This window comes from Trachinotus anak, unplaced genomic scaffold (genome assembly GCF_046630095.1).
Source record: "Trachinotus anak isolate AG129_WGS33_773 ecotype Australia unplaced genomic scaffold, CSIRO_AGI_Tana_v1 ptg000016l, whole genome shotgun sequence".
In the NCBI taxonomy this organism is placed as follows: domain Eukaryota; kingdom Metazoa; phylum Chordata; class Actinopteri; order Carangiformes; family Carangidae; genus Trachinotus; species Trachinotus anak.
In genome coordinates, this window is record NW_027273867.1 from 20,793,832 (window position 1) to 20,812,500 (window position 18,669).

The 18,669-nt window shown below is 40.0% G+C and overlaps 2 protein-coding genes across 4 annotated transcripts in view; one reads left to right on the top strand and one right to left on the bottom strand.

The window, feature by feature from the left end:
• Positions 1-334: 334 nt before the first annotated feature.
• Positions 335-2,839, bottom strand: LOC139634016 (transcription and mRNA export factor ENY2-2-like). 2 transcript variants are annotated; one of them, XM_071500237.1, is made up of 5 exons: positions 2,753-2,839; positions 2,573-2,647; positions 2,399-2,469; positions 2,229-2,303; positions 335-606 (listed from the first exon to the last, which is right to left on the bottom strand). In XM_071500237.1, the coding sequence occupies exons 2-5, from the start codon at positions 2,638-2,640 to the stop codon at positions 530-532; spliced, it is 291 nt and encodes a 96-aa protein (XP_071356338.1). In that variant the 5' UTR covers positions 2,641-2,647; positions 2,753-2,839; the 3' UTR covers positions 335-529. The 2 variants fall into 2 exon arrangements, with proteins under 2 accessions (XP_071356338.1, XP_071356339.1); XM_071500238.1 differs by lacking the exon at positions 2,753-2,839 and having other exon boundaries at positions 2,573-2,658.
• A 211-nt stretch (positions 2,840-3,050) lies between these two features.
• nudcd1 (NudC domain containing 1) overlaps positions 3,051-18,669 on the top strand; it is a 32,546-nt gene continuing 16,927 nt past the window's right edge. The window contains exons 1-6 of one of the 2 annotated variants that reach the window (XM_071500235.1): positions 3,051-3,280; positions 4,466-4,620; positions 6,890-7,075; positions 7,484-7,667; positions 9,346-9,534; positions 15,435-15,642. In XM_071500235.1, coding sequence (XP_071356336.1) covers positions 3,166-3,280; positions 4,466-4,620; positions 6,890-7,075; positions 7,484-7,667; positions 9,346-9,534; positions 15,435-15,642 — 1,037 coding nt within the window. In that variant the 5' untranslated portion in view covers positions 3,051-3,165. The remainder of the gene's footprint in view (positions 3,281-4,465; positions 4,621-6,889; positions 7,076-7,483; positions 7,668-9,345; positions 9,535-15,434; positions 15,643-18,669) is intronic. The other variant, XM_071500236.1, reaches the window with a different exon arrangement.

Here is an 18,669-nt window from a genome sequence, read left to right on the forward strand (position 1 = left end):
TTCACTTAACTGGGGAAAAACTTTTCCTTGAAGAAAGTTAAAGTAAATAATAATGCACTTACTTAGTATTCACCCCATGTCTATGTCTTCTTATATAACATCTTAAAGAACTGAGCAGCCCAACAACCATGGACATGAAGGAGACAATGACATTTCTGTCATACCGTCTACAGGCTTATTTTTAGCACAAACCTCCCATCACACTCATTCATGAGAAAAAAGCAGGAAAGCAGATCTGCCTGCATTTCTTTTTTTTTCTTTGGGTTTGAACATGAAAATCAATCAAACAGGTCTTCAGTAGAAATTTAAAGTAAAAACAGGCAGGACACCCCAATGACCAAAATAGGCATGACTTTATTTTTTTTTTCTCCAAAACTGCTGCATAACAAACTAAAATCAATATGAAAAACACACAATACAAAATAAAAATAACACTTCAGCAATGTTCACAATGAGAACAAACATCAGCCTGGATTTGAATTGTGGATTTACAGTGGGTAAAAAAATGCCTAGACGCGAGTCATCTCGTTCACAAGGTTCCGTGTTGAACTAGAAAAGCTCTGATTCTCTGCAGGAGCTCTTTCTTCACACTGTCTGGTACAAGTGCTGCAGAGGAGAGAGGACACATTAAAAAACGAGAGATGTCAGTGTGTCAGAGCAGTGAGCAGAAACACCTTTGTGATACAACGGAAAACAACAGTGCGGTAATGTGTAAACTATCTGTTCCCTTGTTAATGGTGACATTCTACTGGATTATACTGTACTGTTCACTGTTTCTAATGTACACGGGTGGACAGTAACAAAGTACATTTACTACAATAGGTAAGTATATTTTTCCAGTATCTGTACTTTACTTGAGTTTTTTGGGGTTTTTTTTTGGAAATGTATGACTTTTACTCCACTACACTTAAAAGACGAATATTGTACTTTTGACACCGCTACATTATTATGTTACTTTTTGTCAGCAGACATTAGCTTTCTTTTATTTTGAAAAATATTATAGGCTATGTACCAGGGGTTGGCAAGTCAGTTTGGCTTCAGGCCAATTTTTTTCTAACCCATTACATAGTGGGCCAGAGCATAATCAAATGGAAATCATCTATCAAATGGAAATATTTTTATGACGACTACAATATTTATGCTTAATTCTGTACATAGTCAATGTTCATAATGTACGCTCACCGAGCACTTTATTAGGAACACCCTACTAATTCCACTGTGAGCCTCCCTTTGCTCTCTACACAGACCCAGTTCTTCATGGCATGGATTGCACAAGATATTGGAAATGATGTTGATGACGGAGATGTTGTTCTGCAGATTTGTGAGCAGCACATTCATGCTGCCAATCTCCAGGTCTACCACATACCAAAGGTGTTCTATTGGATTCAGATCTGGGGACTTAAGTTCACTGAACTCATTGTCATGTTCATGAAACTAGTTTGAGATGACTTTTGCTTTGTGACATGGAGCAGTATCGTGAAGAAAGTAGACATTAGAAGATGGTAAACTGTGGCCATGAAGGAAAGCACAAGGTCAGCAACAACACTCCGGTAGGCTGTGGCAGTCAGACCATGATTCATTGGTGTTATAAGGCCTGACCTTTCTCCTCTGAGCTCTCTCAGCAACAAGGTGTTTCTGTCTGGAGAACTGCTGCTCACTGGATGTTTTATTGTATTTCACACCATTCTGAGTAAAAACTCTAGAGACTATTGTTTGTGAACATCCCAGGAGATCAGAAGTTTTAGAAAATACTAAAACCAGCCCATCTGACACCAACAATCATGCCGCAGTGAAAGATCACATTTTTTCCCCTCACTCTGATGTTTGATGTGAACATTAACTGAAGCTCTTGACCTGTATCTGCAGGATTTTATACAACGAACTGCTGCCACATGATTGGCTGACTGAATGATTGCATGAATAAGCAGGCGTACAGGTGCTCCTAATAAAGTGCTGGGTGGGTGTACATAGTAGTATATGTTTCTCTGTACGGGATGAATAAAGCTTATCACATCTCTTCTACACTTGCTCTACATGTCTTGTGCATTATTTTATTCTCATGCAAAATTCTCACTTTTGGGATCGGCCCCAGAATTTAAAAGAAGTGCTGTAGCTTTCACCAGTGTCTGACTGTGCAGCAGCTATTAGTTTGTACTGACTAACCCTTATTTTCTTGAGCTACTCCCACCCCCTGCTGTTGCGTTTGCAGATGCACATTTGAACAATACCTCTGCCTTTTGGTGTGACTTCTGTGACCAGGTCCTCCACTGTGACATGCTCCAGGCCCTTTTCTCTGATCACGTCTGGACATAAGAGTTCACGAGTTTAGAGATCCAGTCTCATAAGACCGCACACACACACATGCGTACGAGCACACACGCACAAATACATGCAGTACCTTTGCAGTGTGCTTTCAGCTGATCCTTCCATCCGCACTCCACCAGCTTTGCCCTGAGCAACTCTTTCAACCTGCGGCCACACATTTAGTTGACACCTTGTAAATATGTGAAAAGCCATTACACTGTCAATAAACCACTCACAACCAAATCGCTGCAGAGAAAGACTCGCTTACCGCTCCCGCTCCCCCATTTCTATCAGCTTCTGGTTTATTGCAGCCCTCATTTGGGAGTCTTTGCTCATGATCTGTCTGGGAATCATATAAAAACAGCAGATCTGTCAGTTTGGCTGCAAAAGTATGTGGAAAAATTGTAAATATGTTCTTTAATTTAGCTAGCAATCAGATAAACGTTACCTTTTGTCGGGATGGATCAGCTGGGGAACACACTGTCCCTTCACACAACCGTACCGTCTGAAACGTCCGCAGCTTAACGGTTTAAAGGTTCCGCTTTGGCGGCGGTTAATTCGCCACAAACCGACCATACGTTACGTCATTGTGGAAGAAAAATGGTTTTACAACACAATTAATCTTCAACAGACTGTGAATTGGTTGTAAAGACTAAAATAACAACATTTTAAAGCTTTTTGAAGAGAAAATAAAATGAGAACTCACCATCCCATGAGCGCCCGGGCAGGTCGTGTCCGCTCTAAAATGGCTCCGTGTTCGACAAAACAGGAAACGTGTGTCTTGCTGACTTCTTCACCATCATCATCTTGTTTTACAGGCTGTCACCAACTTGTGAACTAGCCAGTCATATTCAACAGGACATGGCGGCGTCTAACTATTCCCTGAAGGTCAACAGAGACCTGCTGGACCCCAGCTTTGAGAGTTACAGGTTATCCCTGGACGCCATACCAACCTACAACGTAGAGCTGGATGCTGGTGAGAGAAACTTAGAGTACAGTTAGCAAGTGTGCTAGCCTAGCAGTGATACCAGTTCACACTTCAGTCATGTAACATACTCATTTTTACAGTTTGGTAATAATTGAAAACGTCCCGTGGTCATGCTGAATAACACTGACAGTGACACTGACGCTGCTCTGGCTGTAACCCAGGGGGTCAAAGTGAGGCTCCCCACTTCTAACTGAAGGGGTCCCTAAGAAAATGAACTGAGAGATTAGTCGATTAATTGGTTTCTCTGTGCACAGAAAATGAATCATCAATTATTTTTGTGATGTAATAATTATTTTCATGCTAGGGCGAAAAATACACATATTTTCTGGTTCCAGTTTCTTAAATGTGGAGATTAAATGTTCTTTTTTTATCATACATGAGTGTAGTATCTGAATATCTATGAGGGCTTAAACTGATTAATTGATTAATTGAGTAAATAATCTGCATCTTAATCACTAATGAGAATGATAGCTAGTTGCAGCCCTATTTAATTCACTGCTGAGTATCATTATGTAATAACAGTGATGTTAGTGATTTCAATGGATTCATAACTTCCTTGGTGGTTCTTACTTGTCTATAATGTTTCCCCGAGGATTACAAAGTACCATGCATAAAACACACAAAGAGAGCAAAGTCAACGAGTACAGAGAACAAATCTTAGTCAAATTGACATTTTATAAATTATAGATGACATGAAAATAAAGGTAAAAGAAAAAAATAAAATAAAGGCACGACAGAGGGATATGCTGATGATAACATCTGTGTTTTCCCATTCATTTTGGCTGCTACAGATAAATAGATAAATCTTTGTAAGACTCCGACAAGTGTAGGTGTACAGCATGTTCATCTTTTCAGACATGCACATCCGAAGGTAATTAAGTGCCTTAAAGACCATTAATGCTTATGTAACATATTAAGTGACATACAAGAAATGAACTCAAATGAGCCTTAAAAATATGAAGTCAGGACTGACACAGACAGAAGTGGATTGCTGGACATACCAATAGTATGCTCATATTTTGATGCATCTTTATTGCATATAAAAGCTGTGACAGTTTAAAGTGTAAGTTTAACTCCTGTTGCCTGAAAACTGACTGCAAAACATAAATATGGTCAAGTGTCATGTCATTTTTCTGTCTTATTTAACCTATTGCTGTTTTATCTGTACCACAGCCGTAGAGGAAGTTAAGCTGAAGGATACTCAGTACACCCTGGAACATATGCGTGCTTTTGGCATGTACAATTACCTGCACTTAGACCCTTGGTATGAAGAAAGTGTTTTGTTTGTGGACTGCAAAGGACGAGTTCTCAGTCTCACCGTCACTCTGGTAAGATTTTAAATCCTCCTGGTTTTCCTTGGAAGTCCTTGTTCCTGGTAGCTATTTATGTCTTTGTGCTGCAGTAATATGTGGGTCTATTTATTGTTAGTTAGTTGTCCTTCCACCAATGTCTATGAGAAAAACTATATATACTATATTTCTTCTTCAGGTGAAATAAAGCAGTTGTGATTCTGATGCTGTGACAGTGGAATTATTGGTGGATTTTAATGTACCTGATGCACCAGTAGGTGGTGATCAAATGCTTGTGTGACAGCAGCATCAGCCCACGGTACATTTCCGGCATGTGATGTCAAGAGAAAATGATCTGCAAAGATTTCTCAATCTTCACATTTTTAAGGCTGCAGTATAAATGTGGCTCACTAGAATCCCTATTACTTGCTATTCAGTATGTTGAGTCAGAGGTGGTGAGAGGCTCAGTTTTAAGGGAAAAAACGAACAACTTTTTTTTTTTGCTATCTTTTGTCCATTGTATGAATCAGCCCAGAAGATGAAGTTTTGGATGAGCCCTTGTATGTCTGTGGTTAATCATAGGTGTGATTAGATAATTGACTTAAGGTACTGATCCAGCACGAAGATGCTGAGACGAGGAGCAAAATCAGCCTAATGACATTTTCAGCTGAGACGTCTTCTATGTCTAAGATATCATTGACCATGATTAGAGATAATTGGTGTTGCATCAGTGTTTTTTATATCTAAACTGGCCTGAATGAGGGCCATCAGACTATAATCCTGTGAGGCAGGATATCTGGCTTTCAGTGGTATCATTAAATGACTCTTTATGGAGATGTGTTGCTCAAATCCTAATTACAATCATCACATGATAATTATCGTCCCTCGCAGGGCCTTTTGTGTGCATTTGCAGGGAAGGGTCACTCGGTACATTGTACATAGGCGGTTCACACTCTTGTTTGGGACATTAACGGTTATGGATGGTGGAGAAAATGATCTCAAAGGTGCATCGTACATTAGGTAGTGATATAATACACAGTGTCGTGCTCCATGGCAACAGCAGGGCAGCTGCAGCATAGTCCTTTTGAAACACTGTTACTTCAAGCAATGAGTAATTGATGCTCATGTGGTGGCATATCTGTCTATTACTAACCAGGCTCTGAGAGTTGTGAATCACAGCCAAGTCACATGGGCGGCCACCTGACAGTTGGTAAATTTGTGATGAGTTCATGCTGTTTCCTTTTATTCAGGTTTTATGTTGAAGGTTTCTTCCTGCCGCCTTTTAACAACGAGAACGTCAAGGAAATGATGTTTTTCTGTGTGACTTTAGTTTCAGATGTTAATCACAGAACTTTCTTATGAGACTGGAGTGCACCATTTCATATGAAGGCAGTGACCTTTCTCTTCTTCTGTAGTTCAAAACCATCTCTTAAGTAACGACTCTGTTGGAGTCTTTGTGAGTCATGACTGGACTGCTTAAATAAAGTGGTTTGCTTGGCTGGTATCATGCAGTAACAGACACATGTATATCACCCATTTTACATTACTCTGCAATCTTTTCCTCAGTTTTATTTGAACTTGCAATGAAGTTGGGACAAAATCCATACTGCACTGTACACTTTTCCTCACTGCTAGTGCTGAAACAATAGATAAATTGGCTGCACTGATTAATTCGATTGAGTTTCTTTTAAAGCAAAGAAGTCATTTTTTCTCTGGTTTCAGTTTCTCAAATGTGAAGCCTCCATGACAGCGAGAGCCATTATGTTTTCGAGTTCTCCAAGGATGAACTGACCTTGTGGACGTGATATCTCAGTAATGCCTTGAAGGATTTTCCTCAAATTTGGCACAAATGTCCACTTGGACTAAGGATGAACTGATTAGATTTTGGTGGTCAAAGGTCGATGGTCAAGGTCACAAAACACATTTTTGGCCGTAACTCACAAATTCATACACAATTTAACTTGTCATAATGCTCTGCAAAAACAGCTCTGGCCATTATTCAATGCTTTAACACAGGAAGGAGAAACTGTGATCACATTTCCTGCGATTTGGCTGGTTGGTGGAGGCATACAGCCACAAGACAGTAATCCTAGTTTTTCATTATTTTTTGATATTTCTATGACCAAATGAAAAGTTAAGAAAATAATTGTCAATTTCATCCCTATCCACCAACAAATTCAAATTTACTCCCTGCAGATGTCCCTAAATCAAACGCACTCAAGTTTAAATTCACGTAGAAACAGCTGAAGTTATTTTCCAGGATGGAGTATTGACGTTTTTGATGTTTTCTGTTGTGCTGTGAATCCAGGACACCGCCCTTGGGAAGCCAAGAGAGGTCTTCCGTGTAAGCCCTGACTCCAGCCGGTGTGAGGACCGTCTCTGTGCCTCCCTCAGCCTCACCTCCGCGACCTGGGCTGCTCTCTCTGACGGCACCGGCCGACTGTACCTCCTTCGCACCGGCAAGAGAGGAGACAGCTCCCATACGAAGTGGGAAGTAAGTGGAGCAACAGACACATTCTCAATTAATTTGGTGTGTTTCTCATAATGTAGAATGCAGAGTATAGCTGCAGTATAATCTAAAGGTCACCGTGGAGGTCAGAGTGCAGTGTCTGATCCACAACCTTTTATCGACCTCTATTGGTGACTAATTAGAAGTGCAACAACACGAGTGTCTTCAACAGATTATCTCCACAAATTGGTGTTGTCTAAAATTGACAAAAAATGTTTTCACTTTATGTGGGAAAAAATATGTTAAACACAATATTAACCATAGCAGAGTATTTTTACATAGTTGAAAACATGTCTCGAGAGAAAATTTAACATTAATGTCAGCGAACAGATTTTTCCCAACATCAGCTGTGTCCTGTCAAAATGACTGAATTTGTCGTGTCTTTGCCTGTAGCCACTGTTCAGCGAAGACATGGGGGAGCCGTTCACCATCCTCCACAGCGTCTCACACGTCCAGGCCGGAGTCCACACCATGGAGGTTCTGCTGCTCCGCATCCAGAAAGACCCACAGGAAACCAAAGGAAGTGGGTACTCTGTGTCTCTCGAGTGGATCACAGTCACCAACACTGCAGGACATGGTGGGTGGTTCATTGACCTATCATAATTCTGGTAATTGAGCGTGAAGTAATATAAGACAAATGTGTTGTGCATAATTAGGTCTGAGTTAGTATCTAAATTTCAGGCCTATTATTTCACAGTTTGGACATTTTTACAGTCTCCATATCCAGTAGACGACAGAAATCCTTCTTAATTAAACCGTACTGGGATGTTAGTCATAATCTGCCTTTAATGAAGTTGAATTATTATTTCCCAGATGAGATTAGCGCTCTGAAGCAAATATTGGCAAGAAGGATTTTCATTAAAGTTCTTGGCATGAGCTGAGAAAGAAAGATACCCTGACTAATGATTCAAAGAATCGATAGCCTGAAAAAAACAAAAACAAAACAGAAGCAGCCTTTTGAGAGTCCCCTCCTCATTTAGTCGGATTTAAAGATGCAGCACTTTGATATCTGCAAGCTGTAGCCTAATCTTTCGTTTGTTGAGTGTCTCAGTGTTTGACTGAATCTTTGCCTGGTCTTCATTTTTAATCTAGTTTGACAGTTTTAATGCAGTATCAATAGTGTCAATATACCCTTGTCAAGTATTCTTAAAATACAATTGAATCAATATTTGCAACAGAAAAATACTTTACTCTGTGATCTTATCAAGGGATTGTCTCTTATCATCACACTGAGTGAACAGTGCAGCCGGTTCTGATTTTATTTTGTTGAACTTCAAATGCGGAGATGAAATAGAGAAACATAAGATTATTTAAAACCGATAAACCTAAAAATTAGAATACAAATAAATGAATTCAACAAATTATGGTAATTCTTTTAAGGGACAGAATAATCTTCTGTTTGTTGTAAATTCAATTTCCTTCTTCTTTTCAGATTAGACTGTCAGTGGTTTAGAAAAGATTTAACATGGCAAAACTTGTAAGCTTCAAATGCTAAAAGCATCTGAAGTAGAACTGATATAAATAGCTGATTAGGTGATTAGTGAATGTACAGAAAACAAACTGATGGTAATCTTAATAATTGATTAATCGTTTAAGTGATTTTCAGGTACAAGTAAACATTTCCAGCTACTTAAATGCAAAGGTCTCTAAACTGACTCTAACTAATGGCCAAATCACTCATATGAAGGCACATTTTGACTCAGAGATGAATTTTAAATAATTCAGTAATTCATCAATTATCAAAAAAGTTATTAGTAGCAGCACAGACATGATTTGAAACATAACAACAACAGAGAATTTCAGTGTTTTATTTCTTCTCTATGCATTTCTGTAATAATAATAAGTGGTCAGAGTGGTGGGGAGCGTTAAAGGACAGTTTGGTTCACAACTTTATTGACGTCTAAACAAATCTACACAAAGCAGCAACAAGAAAAAAGAAAGCAGGAGAAAGCTGCCCACATTTCCACAGCAGGTTGTACAGCAGATACATTTTGTTCACAGATCTAATATCTGATGAAAGGAAAGAATAAAAGACTGGATATTGACTGGATGGCAGGTAAAACCTTGGCTTTGATGGAAGTGACCTGAACTTGCTGTGGCAGCAGTGATGGGAGTCCAGTAAAAATAACCCGAGCTCAGCTCTGTCATGAGACGTGTCGATGTTGCTGTGATTCCTCTTTGCCTGTGTCAGAGTTTAACAGGAGACGAGATTACTTTACACCTCTATCACCATCTCCTCTGGTTTCCACATGCAGGTCAGGAGAAGAAGTATGAGGTGAAGAAGAGGAGAGTCCTCAGGGGGAAGTCGGTGCCTCACTACGCGGCGGTGGAGCCACAGGGGAAAGGGCTGATGGTGGCCTCGGAGAAACCGTTTGCCTTCACGCATGTGGACGGTCATCCTGTGGAGCAGCCTGAACCAGAGCCCATGGAGGTGGAGAAGACAGGTGGGTCAGAGGTGCTGCTGGGAAATGCTGCCAACACATGGCTAGAAAGTTATTACTGTGGGAAAGGACTTTTTTTTTTTTTTACGACACAACTCTTTACTTATGACACAACTTTAAAAACTATTATTGTCAGTACCTGTGATTTACATTTTCATTTGTGTTAGAAACCTAAGTGGATGGTAAACCACCCCCATCTGTAAAAGTGCTTTTCCAAATGCTATTGTAGTTCTCCTTAAACACTCTGGCTCCTTTTCGGGTTTCTGAGAATGTTCAGCAATTATATTTGTAATGTTTTATTAGGTGAACTGTTTGGTCAAGGGATTTTATTCCACTAAATTATTTTAAAGCTGCTGTAATACTTTAGCATTTTGTGCAATGGGGCGAGAGGATCACCACCACAAGTCTAAAAAAAACAAAACACAGCCCTGACATATTTTCACTTTATGTAGTTATTGATTAGTGGATCAATTAATCCTTAAAACTAATGCTAATGTTTAATTTTTAATTTTAATCTCTTGGTAGGGTTTGACTTAGAAGAATCTAATGGTGTTCAAGTGGATGGTAATGAAGACTTCAATAAATATGGGCTGCTACATCATAAAAAACACAAACATATATAGACACACTTGGCCCCTTCAGCGTGTCTCGACTCACAATGAACTCAAACAATCTCTCTTTGCAAAGAACATAAGTTCACTTGCAGTTTTTCGATCTTAACCTCAGTGCCACCACAGTTTGTGCAAAGCGTAGACCTCATTTCGAAGATGTCGTGATTTCACATGAGGAGATTTGACAGATTTGACATCACAGCCTGAAACTAGCCAGAGAGCAAACAAGCCCGTCTGTAAAACTGTTGATACAAAGTGAAATGCAGACATCATCTGGGCTCTCAGCTGCCATCCCGCCTGGCTACATGAGAGATGTGATGTCACCGCACCACGCATTTCTTGGCATTTCTATGGTTTCTAGTTGAGATCCGTCATGCAGTTACATCTGCTTGTTTTCTGTCAAGTAACATTCACCTGTTTTGCTGATTACTTGGAAGACCATCACTAAGTAGCTGGGTTATCGTCATAGAAACACCACAGTGGTCATCAGAATATTCCCAATCAGACTGTGATCTCTGTAATCTGTATCTGCTTCCATCGATTTGTTTCCAGGCCGTTTATTCCTGCGCGGGCTGACATTGTGATAAACAGTGTCTCGTTCTTCCCTCACTGGCAGCGGTGGGTCAAAGTGTCTGTTTAGTCAGTGGAAGAATGAGGATTTCGGATGGCTTTATTTAGACCTGCAAATTAATGTATCTTACTCATTAATTATTTTATTATATATTTGAGTAATGGCGTGATTTAGTTAAAAATGTCAAAAAGATGCCTTTCACACGTCACCTGAGCCCAAAGTGATGCCTTCAAATTGCTTATTTGAACAACAGTAAAAAAAAAAAGTCACACAAAGCAGCACATTCGCATATTTTAGAGACTGAGATAAAAAAAAACCCAACATATTCCTCAAACTGCTGATAATTTATTTCTGATCAATTAAATGAAAAGTTCAATTGATACCACTCTCATGTCTGTATGGTAAATAGTGAGGTAAAGTCAGCAGAGGGTTAGCTTAGCTTAGCATAAAAACTGGAAACAGTGGGAAACTGCTAGCCTGGCTCTGTCCACAGGTAAAAAGAAATCTGCCTACCAGCATCTTTAAAGCTCACAGATAAAACAAACAAGATGTGCTGGGTCAATTAGTGAGCTGTTAATTAGAGATGCTGATAGGTGGAGCCAGGCTAAAGTTTACTAAGCTAACTGTCTCTGGCTGCATCTTCATATTTAACAGACAGACGTGAGAGTAGCATCAATCTTCACATCTAACTCTGAACAAGAGAGTAAGTGAGTGAATTTCCCAAAATGTTGAGCTGTTCCTTTAATTGACTGATTCTTTCTATAGTTGATATGGTTTGTTTAACAGTTTGATTCTTGAGCCTGGCTTTACTTTTGTATTTCAAATGTGCAAACTCTGCAGCCATATCACGATCACCGTTCTTCACCAGACATTCAGGGAATGAAACCAGATGTTCGCTTCACATCTGATCGGTTTTAAATCCCTTTTGGCTGTTTCGTTTCTGCTCTCAACCTCTAAACAGACAGAGAGACAAACAGCTACTTTCTTTTTCAAAAGATATAAAAACACACACCGGTAACCTTGACAGGGCAAGGTGTGTGTGTTGCTGGTGCAGAAGCAGAATAATGACAGCTTTAGCCAATCCTTTAATCAGCGCTCTGCTTTATTCCTTGTGGAGAGGAAGAAGTGGATTCGATGTCAAGGAGGCATCTTCAAAGAGGCTTGTAAGTGATGAGAGAGTAAATGCAGAGGAGGCAGGAGAGATGGAGGTGGCTTAACGCTGTACTGATGGAGAAGCATCCAAATGAGTCTCTGAAATATGATTTGGAAAACCAAAAGCACTCCACTTATAAATAAATGCCAAAAACGATAAACTGTAACTATGAATCATTATTATTTATTTGAATTTATTTTAAATTTTCCATTAGCTGTGTATGTGGGTTGACAATATATGTGTCTGTTCAGCAGTTTGTCCAACTGACAGGTTCAAGTAGAGGAAAGTGAACACTGGAGAGGGAGGAAGAATATTGGGGAATGAAATGAAAGATTTGGCAGCTCATCTCTCTCCTTCTCATTAGTTTCTTTGTTGATTTAGTCGACAACAAAAGGTGATAATGAACACGTCTCAGTTCCTCACGTCCCCGCCAGATATGGAGCAGGTCTGTTGGTTTGGAGCGTCGTAATTGGACCAGTGTCAGTGCTCAGGCTTTGCCAGTAATGGCGGAGTGTTGTATATGACAGTTCTGGCACAGTTCTCTCTATAGGGGTGCTGTTTATGAGAGAGTTGGCACAGAGCTGTTTTTATATGATTCAGATTATTCAGATCAGGCTCATCTCTCCCTTTTGTCTTATCTCCATATGCTCCATAGTTCCTTTGTTGTTGTTATCATAGCTAGCTTTAACAGCAGCAACCCCTATCTCTTAATTTGTTTTACTTATAGCTGACTGTTTTTGTTTACAATAGAGGAACACAATTGTGACATTGTAGGGTCACTCTGTGTGATGAGAAAAAAAAAAGTGAAAATTTGCCTTCAAATGTTTTTTTACTTGAAGCTCCTGTTGACATGACACCCAAAAAATAATATTTATCTGTTTGTGAGGAAGTATTCACATCCTATTCTTTATAAACAACATTTTTCAAATACTCTATTACAAGTGAAAGTTCTACATGCAGAATAGTACATCTGAGGTCCAGAGGTATGACAAAGTAACAGTACAAAACAGTATAAAAAGTGAAAATTCTCGTTCTCCCAAATAATGGCCCCTGTGACTGATATATTATTACATATAACATTATTAGCACACAGCTGCTTGAGATGAAGCTAGTTTTCAATGTTTATATATAGAGTAAAGTAGTTTAGTCCAAGGTGTTGCCAACCTATAGGTTAGGACCCTCCAAAGTGTCACAAGATAAATCTGAGGGATGATTCATGGTGCAGCAAAGAAAAAAAAAAAAACACAAAGTCAATATATGTTTTTTTTCTGTAGTCTATGCTACTTTTTCGAAAGTTAAATATGAGATAATTTTACCTCTTTGAGCTTAATATAAAATAATTGATAATAATTAATAAAAACTGTAAAATAGTTAATTGCAACAATTTTAGGAGTGAAGTGAAGTTTAGGTGGAAAGTTTCATTTATTAAATCTGCAAAATAAATGGTAACTACAGCTGTCGCCTAAATGTAGTGCAGTAAAAAGTACAATGTGTGTATCATGCATGTGTGTGTGTCAAATGTAAATACTTAATAATACACTTTAAGAACATGAGTAAATGTACTGTAGTTACTTTCCTCCACTGATAACAATATTAATATCAAACAATTTTCTTATACACCAGTGCAGATGAGTGTGTAGGAACGTGATGTGCCTCTCTCCTGTCTGCCGGAAATGCCTCAGGTCTTCTCTCCAGCTGGTGTGAACCACATGCTGTTCAGAAAATACTGAGCATTATTTCTGAATTTAGTTTGTGTTATTATTCAGTTCCCCGGCTGGTAAAATGAGATAGACTGTGGAGTGAGAAGGTCACTGTAGTATTTTTGCTGCCCAGCAGCTACATCAGAGGAAGGAGGAAACCTTTCACCTGAGGCAAGAAGTGTAGCCTGAGAGAAAATAATGTATCAGCCTCCCGTCAGATCAGAAGTGGACGAAAAAGATTTTGTTGATGAAAGGACTCAAAGGGACTTAATTTTAGAAATATTTATCAGTGAACAACCTCTGACTCGTTCTTGAAAATGTGATTCAAACATGAGGCTGCAAAACGGTCTCCGGATTGTTTGTTCCGTTTGTGATGATGCACTTGGCAGCCAAAGTCATTTCATCAAGCATCTGTGAGAAAAAAAAAGGGCAGGAGGCCTCCTGCTCATCCATTTTCCCACAAGGCTTTTAACAAACACGGCCTGCTGACTTCCGCCTCACTCAGGGTGCACATCTGTTCCCATCACCGCCACCAAAGCTGACACGCTCTGTGACAAATTCACTGTGTGTTTCATTATGGCATACCACACAGTACAGGTGTCGTCACTGACTACAGAAAAAATGTATTTGAGGAGGATCACAGAACAGTATGAGTCCAGCTGTGGTGGTGAGTCAGAGGAACCAGGGTGTTGGCTTCGTAACAATGTGGGCAATGGTGAGAACAGATTTGTTCCTTGTTAAAAAGAAGCGGAAACGCAGCCATTATGTTAGTGAAAAAGGTGTATGGAGGAAGTAGCTGAGCAAACCTCCTCCAATGCTGCACAAGCTTCTACATTTTTGGTATTTGAATAATCAAAAATTCATTTTTAAATCAACATCTCGGTCTGAATTGAAACATAGGCTACATATGTAGTGATAATACACAATCATGAGATATATGTTCCTTATGATTTCATTTAATTAAGAGCAGCAGCTTGTGAGAAAGAAAAGTCCTGTTTACTGTTGCAATATTAAGAAATCCTTTTTAAAAAGTCACAAGTCAGCACCTGGCTTGGATCCACGTCGGAAACAGCTGATGTGTTCGTTGGCCATTGGTCTGGCGTTATTTTTCATTGTCACTCACAGGTGAACAGGACTAATACACATTAGCTTTTGGCAGAGGCAACAAAAAACCAAACATTTGTCATGGCTGGTATGAATATAGATACATATTTATCTTTAATACCAATTTAGTGCGTATGTGTTGGTGAAAGGGGCAGAAATGTCACTGTTGTTTATTTTTCCCCCCATGATCCATTTCCCAGTAAAATAGTTTCCTTCAAACGGAAATCATTTGGAGCTTTTTAGATGTTTGAATTTTATCCATTTTATAAAAATGTTCAGCACCTACTGTGATCATGTTTGAAGATTTTTGCTTTTAGATGTTTTATTACAAAAAGTGTTTGAAACCCATGACCAAAGTAGTCATATGTTCTTTAGTGAAATTATAGGCCTAGTGAATTTGAATCATTTCCCTTTTGCAGGGGACCACCAGGAACCCCATTAAGGACCCCTGGGGGTCCCCAGACCCCACTTTGAGAACCACCGATTTAGTCTATAAAATGTCAGAAAATTGTGGAAAATGGTGAAGAATTTCCTAAAACCCAAAGGGATATTTTCAAATCACCAACAATTCACTTTCCAAAAATATACAATGTGATATCACAAAAGACAAAACACAAGAGAAGCTGGATCCAGTCCTCGTAGTATGATAATTCATTTATGTTAATAGACTCCCATCTGCAGTGTTACTAAATATTCAACAGTAGATGTTTTATGTATGACTCAGTAACTTAGGCACCACACATTTCTCTCCTGTTTAATTTCAGATCCCATTTACTTCTGGCAGCAGACGGTGGAGGACATCACGGTGTGTGTGCGCATGCCTGAGGGTGTCACTAAAGACGAGGTGCAGTTCAGGCTGACAGCAGACAACATCAGCATCGGAGTTCAGGGTTTCCCTCCTATACTGGAGGGCCAGCTGTTTGCATCCATAGACCCCGAGGCCAGCGCCTGGATCATCAAAAACGACAAAAGGTTCGCAACCTGGAATCTACGTAGATGTCGTTTCTGAATTGTTCTTTGACCTCGGTAGTTTCAGGAGCCGAGACACGGCAGCGACATAGGAGACACACACAGTACATTACAGCAGTATCTCAGCTTTTATTGAATGTTGCCACTGAATGAGGTGAACTGGGAGACACAAACCACTGATTCAGGGGACAGTTTCCTCCTGCAGTCTTCTTCATTTATTCTGCTCTATGTTCACTGTCATTCTTTGACAGTTTTATATCAGAACCATAGATCTAACATGGTGTCAATACTCTGCCCCCCATGAATCTCAGCAGAGCAATTTGTTTCAGAGCGAAGAGCGAACGTGTCATACCAGAGAAACATTTGAGAGACAAGCTTTGTTTCTGGGCTTGAGTCAGATTCGTTCAATTTACCATCTGAATATCTCAGAAGTGTATCGAAAATTAAATTAGTTATGTACAGATTTTGACAGTATTACATTTTACAATGTAAGAAGGGACAGGGAAGTTTTGTTTTTTTTTCAATCCCACTAACCCATGAAAGCAATGCATCTCCACTTATTTCACATATTGTGTTTGCATTGGTTGTAGTAGTGAATGGTCTTCATCTATAGAGAGATGCAGCCAAATACACAGTCAAGAAAATCTTAAAATATTGTGACTTGCAGCAAAGGACCTGGTGAGTTGCTGGCTGCTTTTCAGGGTGAATGCTGTCATACAGCAGTAGCTTCTCGAAGGGTCTCTTAAGACAAATTGCTTCCTGGTAATGATCCAGACCCAGAGTGATTGAAGTAGTCTCATGTTATTTCAATACCACCAGGAAAGAGGTGACCTCGCCAGGACAGGGAGACAGGGACAAAGTCCTGGAGACAGGCCTGGAAGGGGGGGGGGGGGGCAGCTCAGAAAGGGAAGGCAGGGTCTTACTCAGGCTGTTTTCAGCAGGGAGGAGAACTGCTGACCTCAGCAGGGGTTATTGTTGGTCAGTAAAGCACTTTAAGAGACCTCTGAAATTAACTGACATGTCCTCAGCAGAGGAGGCACAGTCAGAAGAGACTTCACTGTCCTCCAGGACGCTGAGACATCACTGCTGGGTGAGGTTTCAGGTGAAGCAAACATTTCTGACCACACCCACCAGAGATGCTAGATGTAGTCTGAGGTAAAAACAGGATTTAAACGTAGGAGGCGGTGAGGCTGCATCTCTCCTTCTCTGCTGCTTGTTTCACTCTGCAGTCACTCTGCCTTTCCCACCTCCCTGTCCGTGGTCTGTGGGGTATTTAAAAAGGTCTGCAGATGCAAGGGGCCAACAGCGCATGCCGCTGACTGACTGATTGATGAAGTTACACCATTGAACACTGGAGTTCACATGTTGGTCTCTTTCAAAATGATTTGGTTGGAACAAGCAGCGTGGACAACTTAGCGCCTTTGTTGCTTGATTAACCTAGTAACTTTGTGAACAAACCTTAGCTACTTCCTGTAGAAGACAGTCACCAGTATTGACCTTGTCTCATCACCGAAATCATGCACACCAGTTTCCACAGTATGATTGAAGAACAGGAAGTCAGTGCGATTGTCGAGCACCAGACTCATGTGGAGGTGGTATTCTGGTTGTGAAACAGTGGACCGGCTTTTTTTCTGCTTTTTAAATTACATCCACTGTGATTCACTGCTGCAAAGCAATAAAACAGAGGTAGTTGCATAGTTTTCATAAGCACTGAATCTTTTAAGCCAGTCATCAATATGAGTTGAGTCATATCCCTCACTTTAAGACCTCTCATGTGTGTCTCTGTCAGCGCTCCATCTCTGCTTCCTGTTCCTCCAATGCTCCATTCAGTGTAAAAACATGTTACATAGCCTGTTTATCAGTTTCCTGATCCTTGATGAGTTTAAAGGCTCTTTGTGTGTGTCTGACGGAGAGAGAGGGAGAGAGAGTTTACCTGCGTCTGTTTGTCTGTCTTGTTTTGTGCACAAAAAGAAAAATCTGAAAAATAATCTTGCTTAGATGAGGCACTGTGAAGTGTTTATCCTGTAGGTTTTGTGTATTTTTTTATTTTGTATTCTTTAAGCTTATCCCTGCTTGTCTATTTGGCGCTTGGTGGGTGATAATTCCAGCCTGTGATCCTTCCTCTTTGGTGGGTCCTGTATACATCTAGATGCCCTTTTAAGCTGTGGATATCTCGAAGAAATCACACCTTCATTTATGGTATTGACTGTGTTTTTCCATGGATACACAAAGGGCATTATGGCAGCCAAACTAAATGGAAACTAGATGGTTTGTTTTGATTCTGTGATGAGTAGTTTTGATGGAAATCTAGCTGTGGAGAGTGAGTATGTTGGTCTGTGTGTGTACGTGTGCACGTAGACTGCATCTGGATGGCCTTTTGCAATGTAAATAAAAACACTGCCATTGTCATATTGAGCATGTTTTTCAATACCAATGGGTTATGCTCTTTATAGAAAGCTGAGCACCATCCTGCTTTCCTTTGTCCAGAGCTGAATTAAGAAGCTCGTCTTTGTGTCTCTTTCATATCTTCTCATGGTTCCCCCAGTATAGACCTATTTCATAACATCCCTCAGTGCAGCAGAGAGTGAATGATTCTGGCTTCTGAAGGACCATGTTCGCACTCTGAGATTCAAGCAGCAGTGTGTGTGCAACATGCTGACGCAGGAGGTTGGCTATTTCCATGTCTGGAAAAAAAAATTAAATCAGAAGGAGCTAGAATGGCCAAGGCCAAACAATGCTGCACGTCTGTCTAGCTCTCATAATAGAAAAAAGAAAGGGGGAAAAAAAATCCCTTTAACCAGATTCGTACCTAAATTTAATGGGTTCATCACTGGTTCATTCCCCATTCCTCTATCAAGTCTGGTGCAAATTGGTTCAGTATTTTTTGCATAATCCTGCTGGAAAAAACAGACAGACAGACAGACACTGGTGGAAACATAACCTTGGAGCTAATTAATGTTCTTCCTCAGAATAATATCACTGGTAGAACAGAAACCCAAAGCTTTGAATTTGCTTCAAATTCAGCAGACC

What these genes read in the sequence shown, in the direction of transcription:
- LOC139634016 (XM_071500238.1), bottom strand. Translation starts at nt 2,658, where the DNA reads ATGATTCCCAGACAGATCATGAGCAAAGACTCCCAAATGAGGGCTGCA. An exon ending in GAAATGGGGGAGCGGGAGCG is followed by an intron (nt 2,470 to 2,572) that starts GTAAGCGAGTCT and finishes GTGTGGCCGCAG; the next exon opens with GTTGAAAGAGTTGCTCAGGG. An exon ending in GCTGAAAGCACACTGCAAAG is followed by an intron (nt 2,304 to 2,398) that starts GTACTGCATGTA and finishes TCTTATGTCCAG; the next exon opens with ACGTGATCAGAGAAAAGGGC.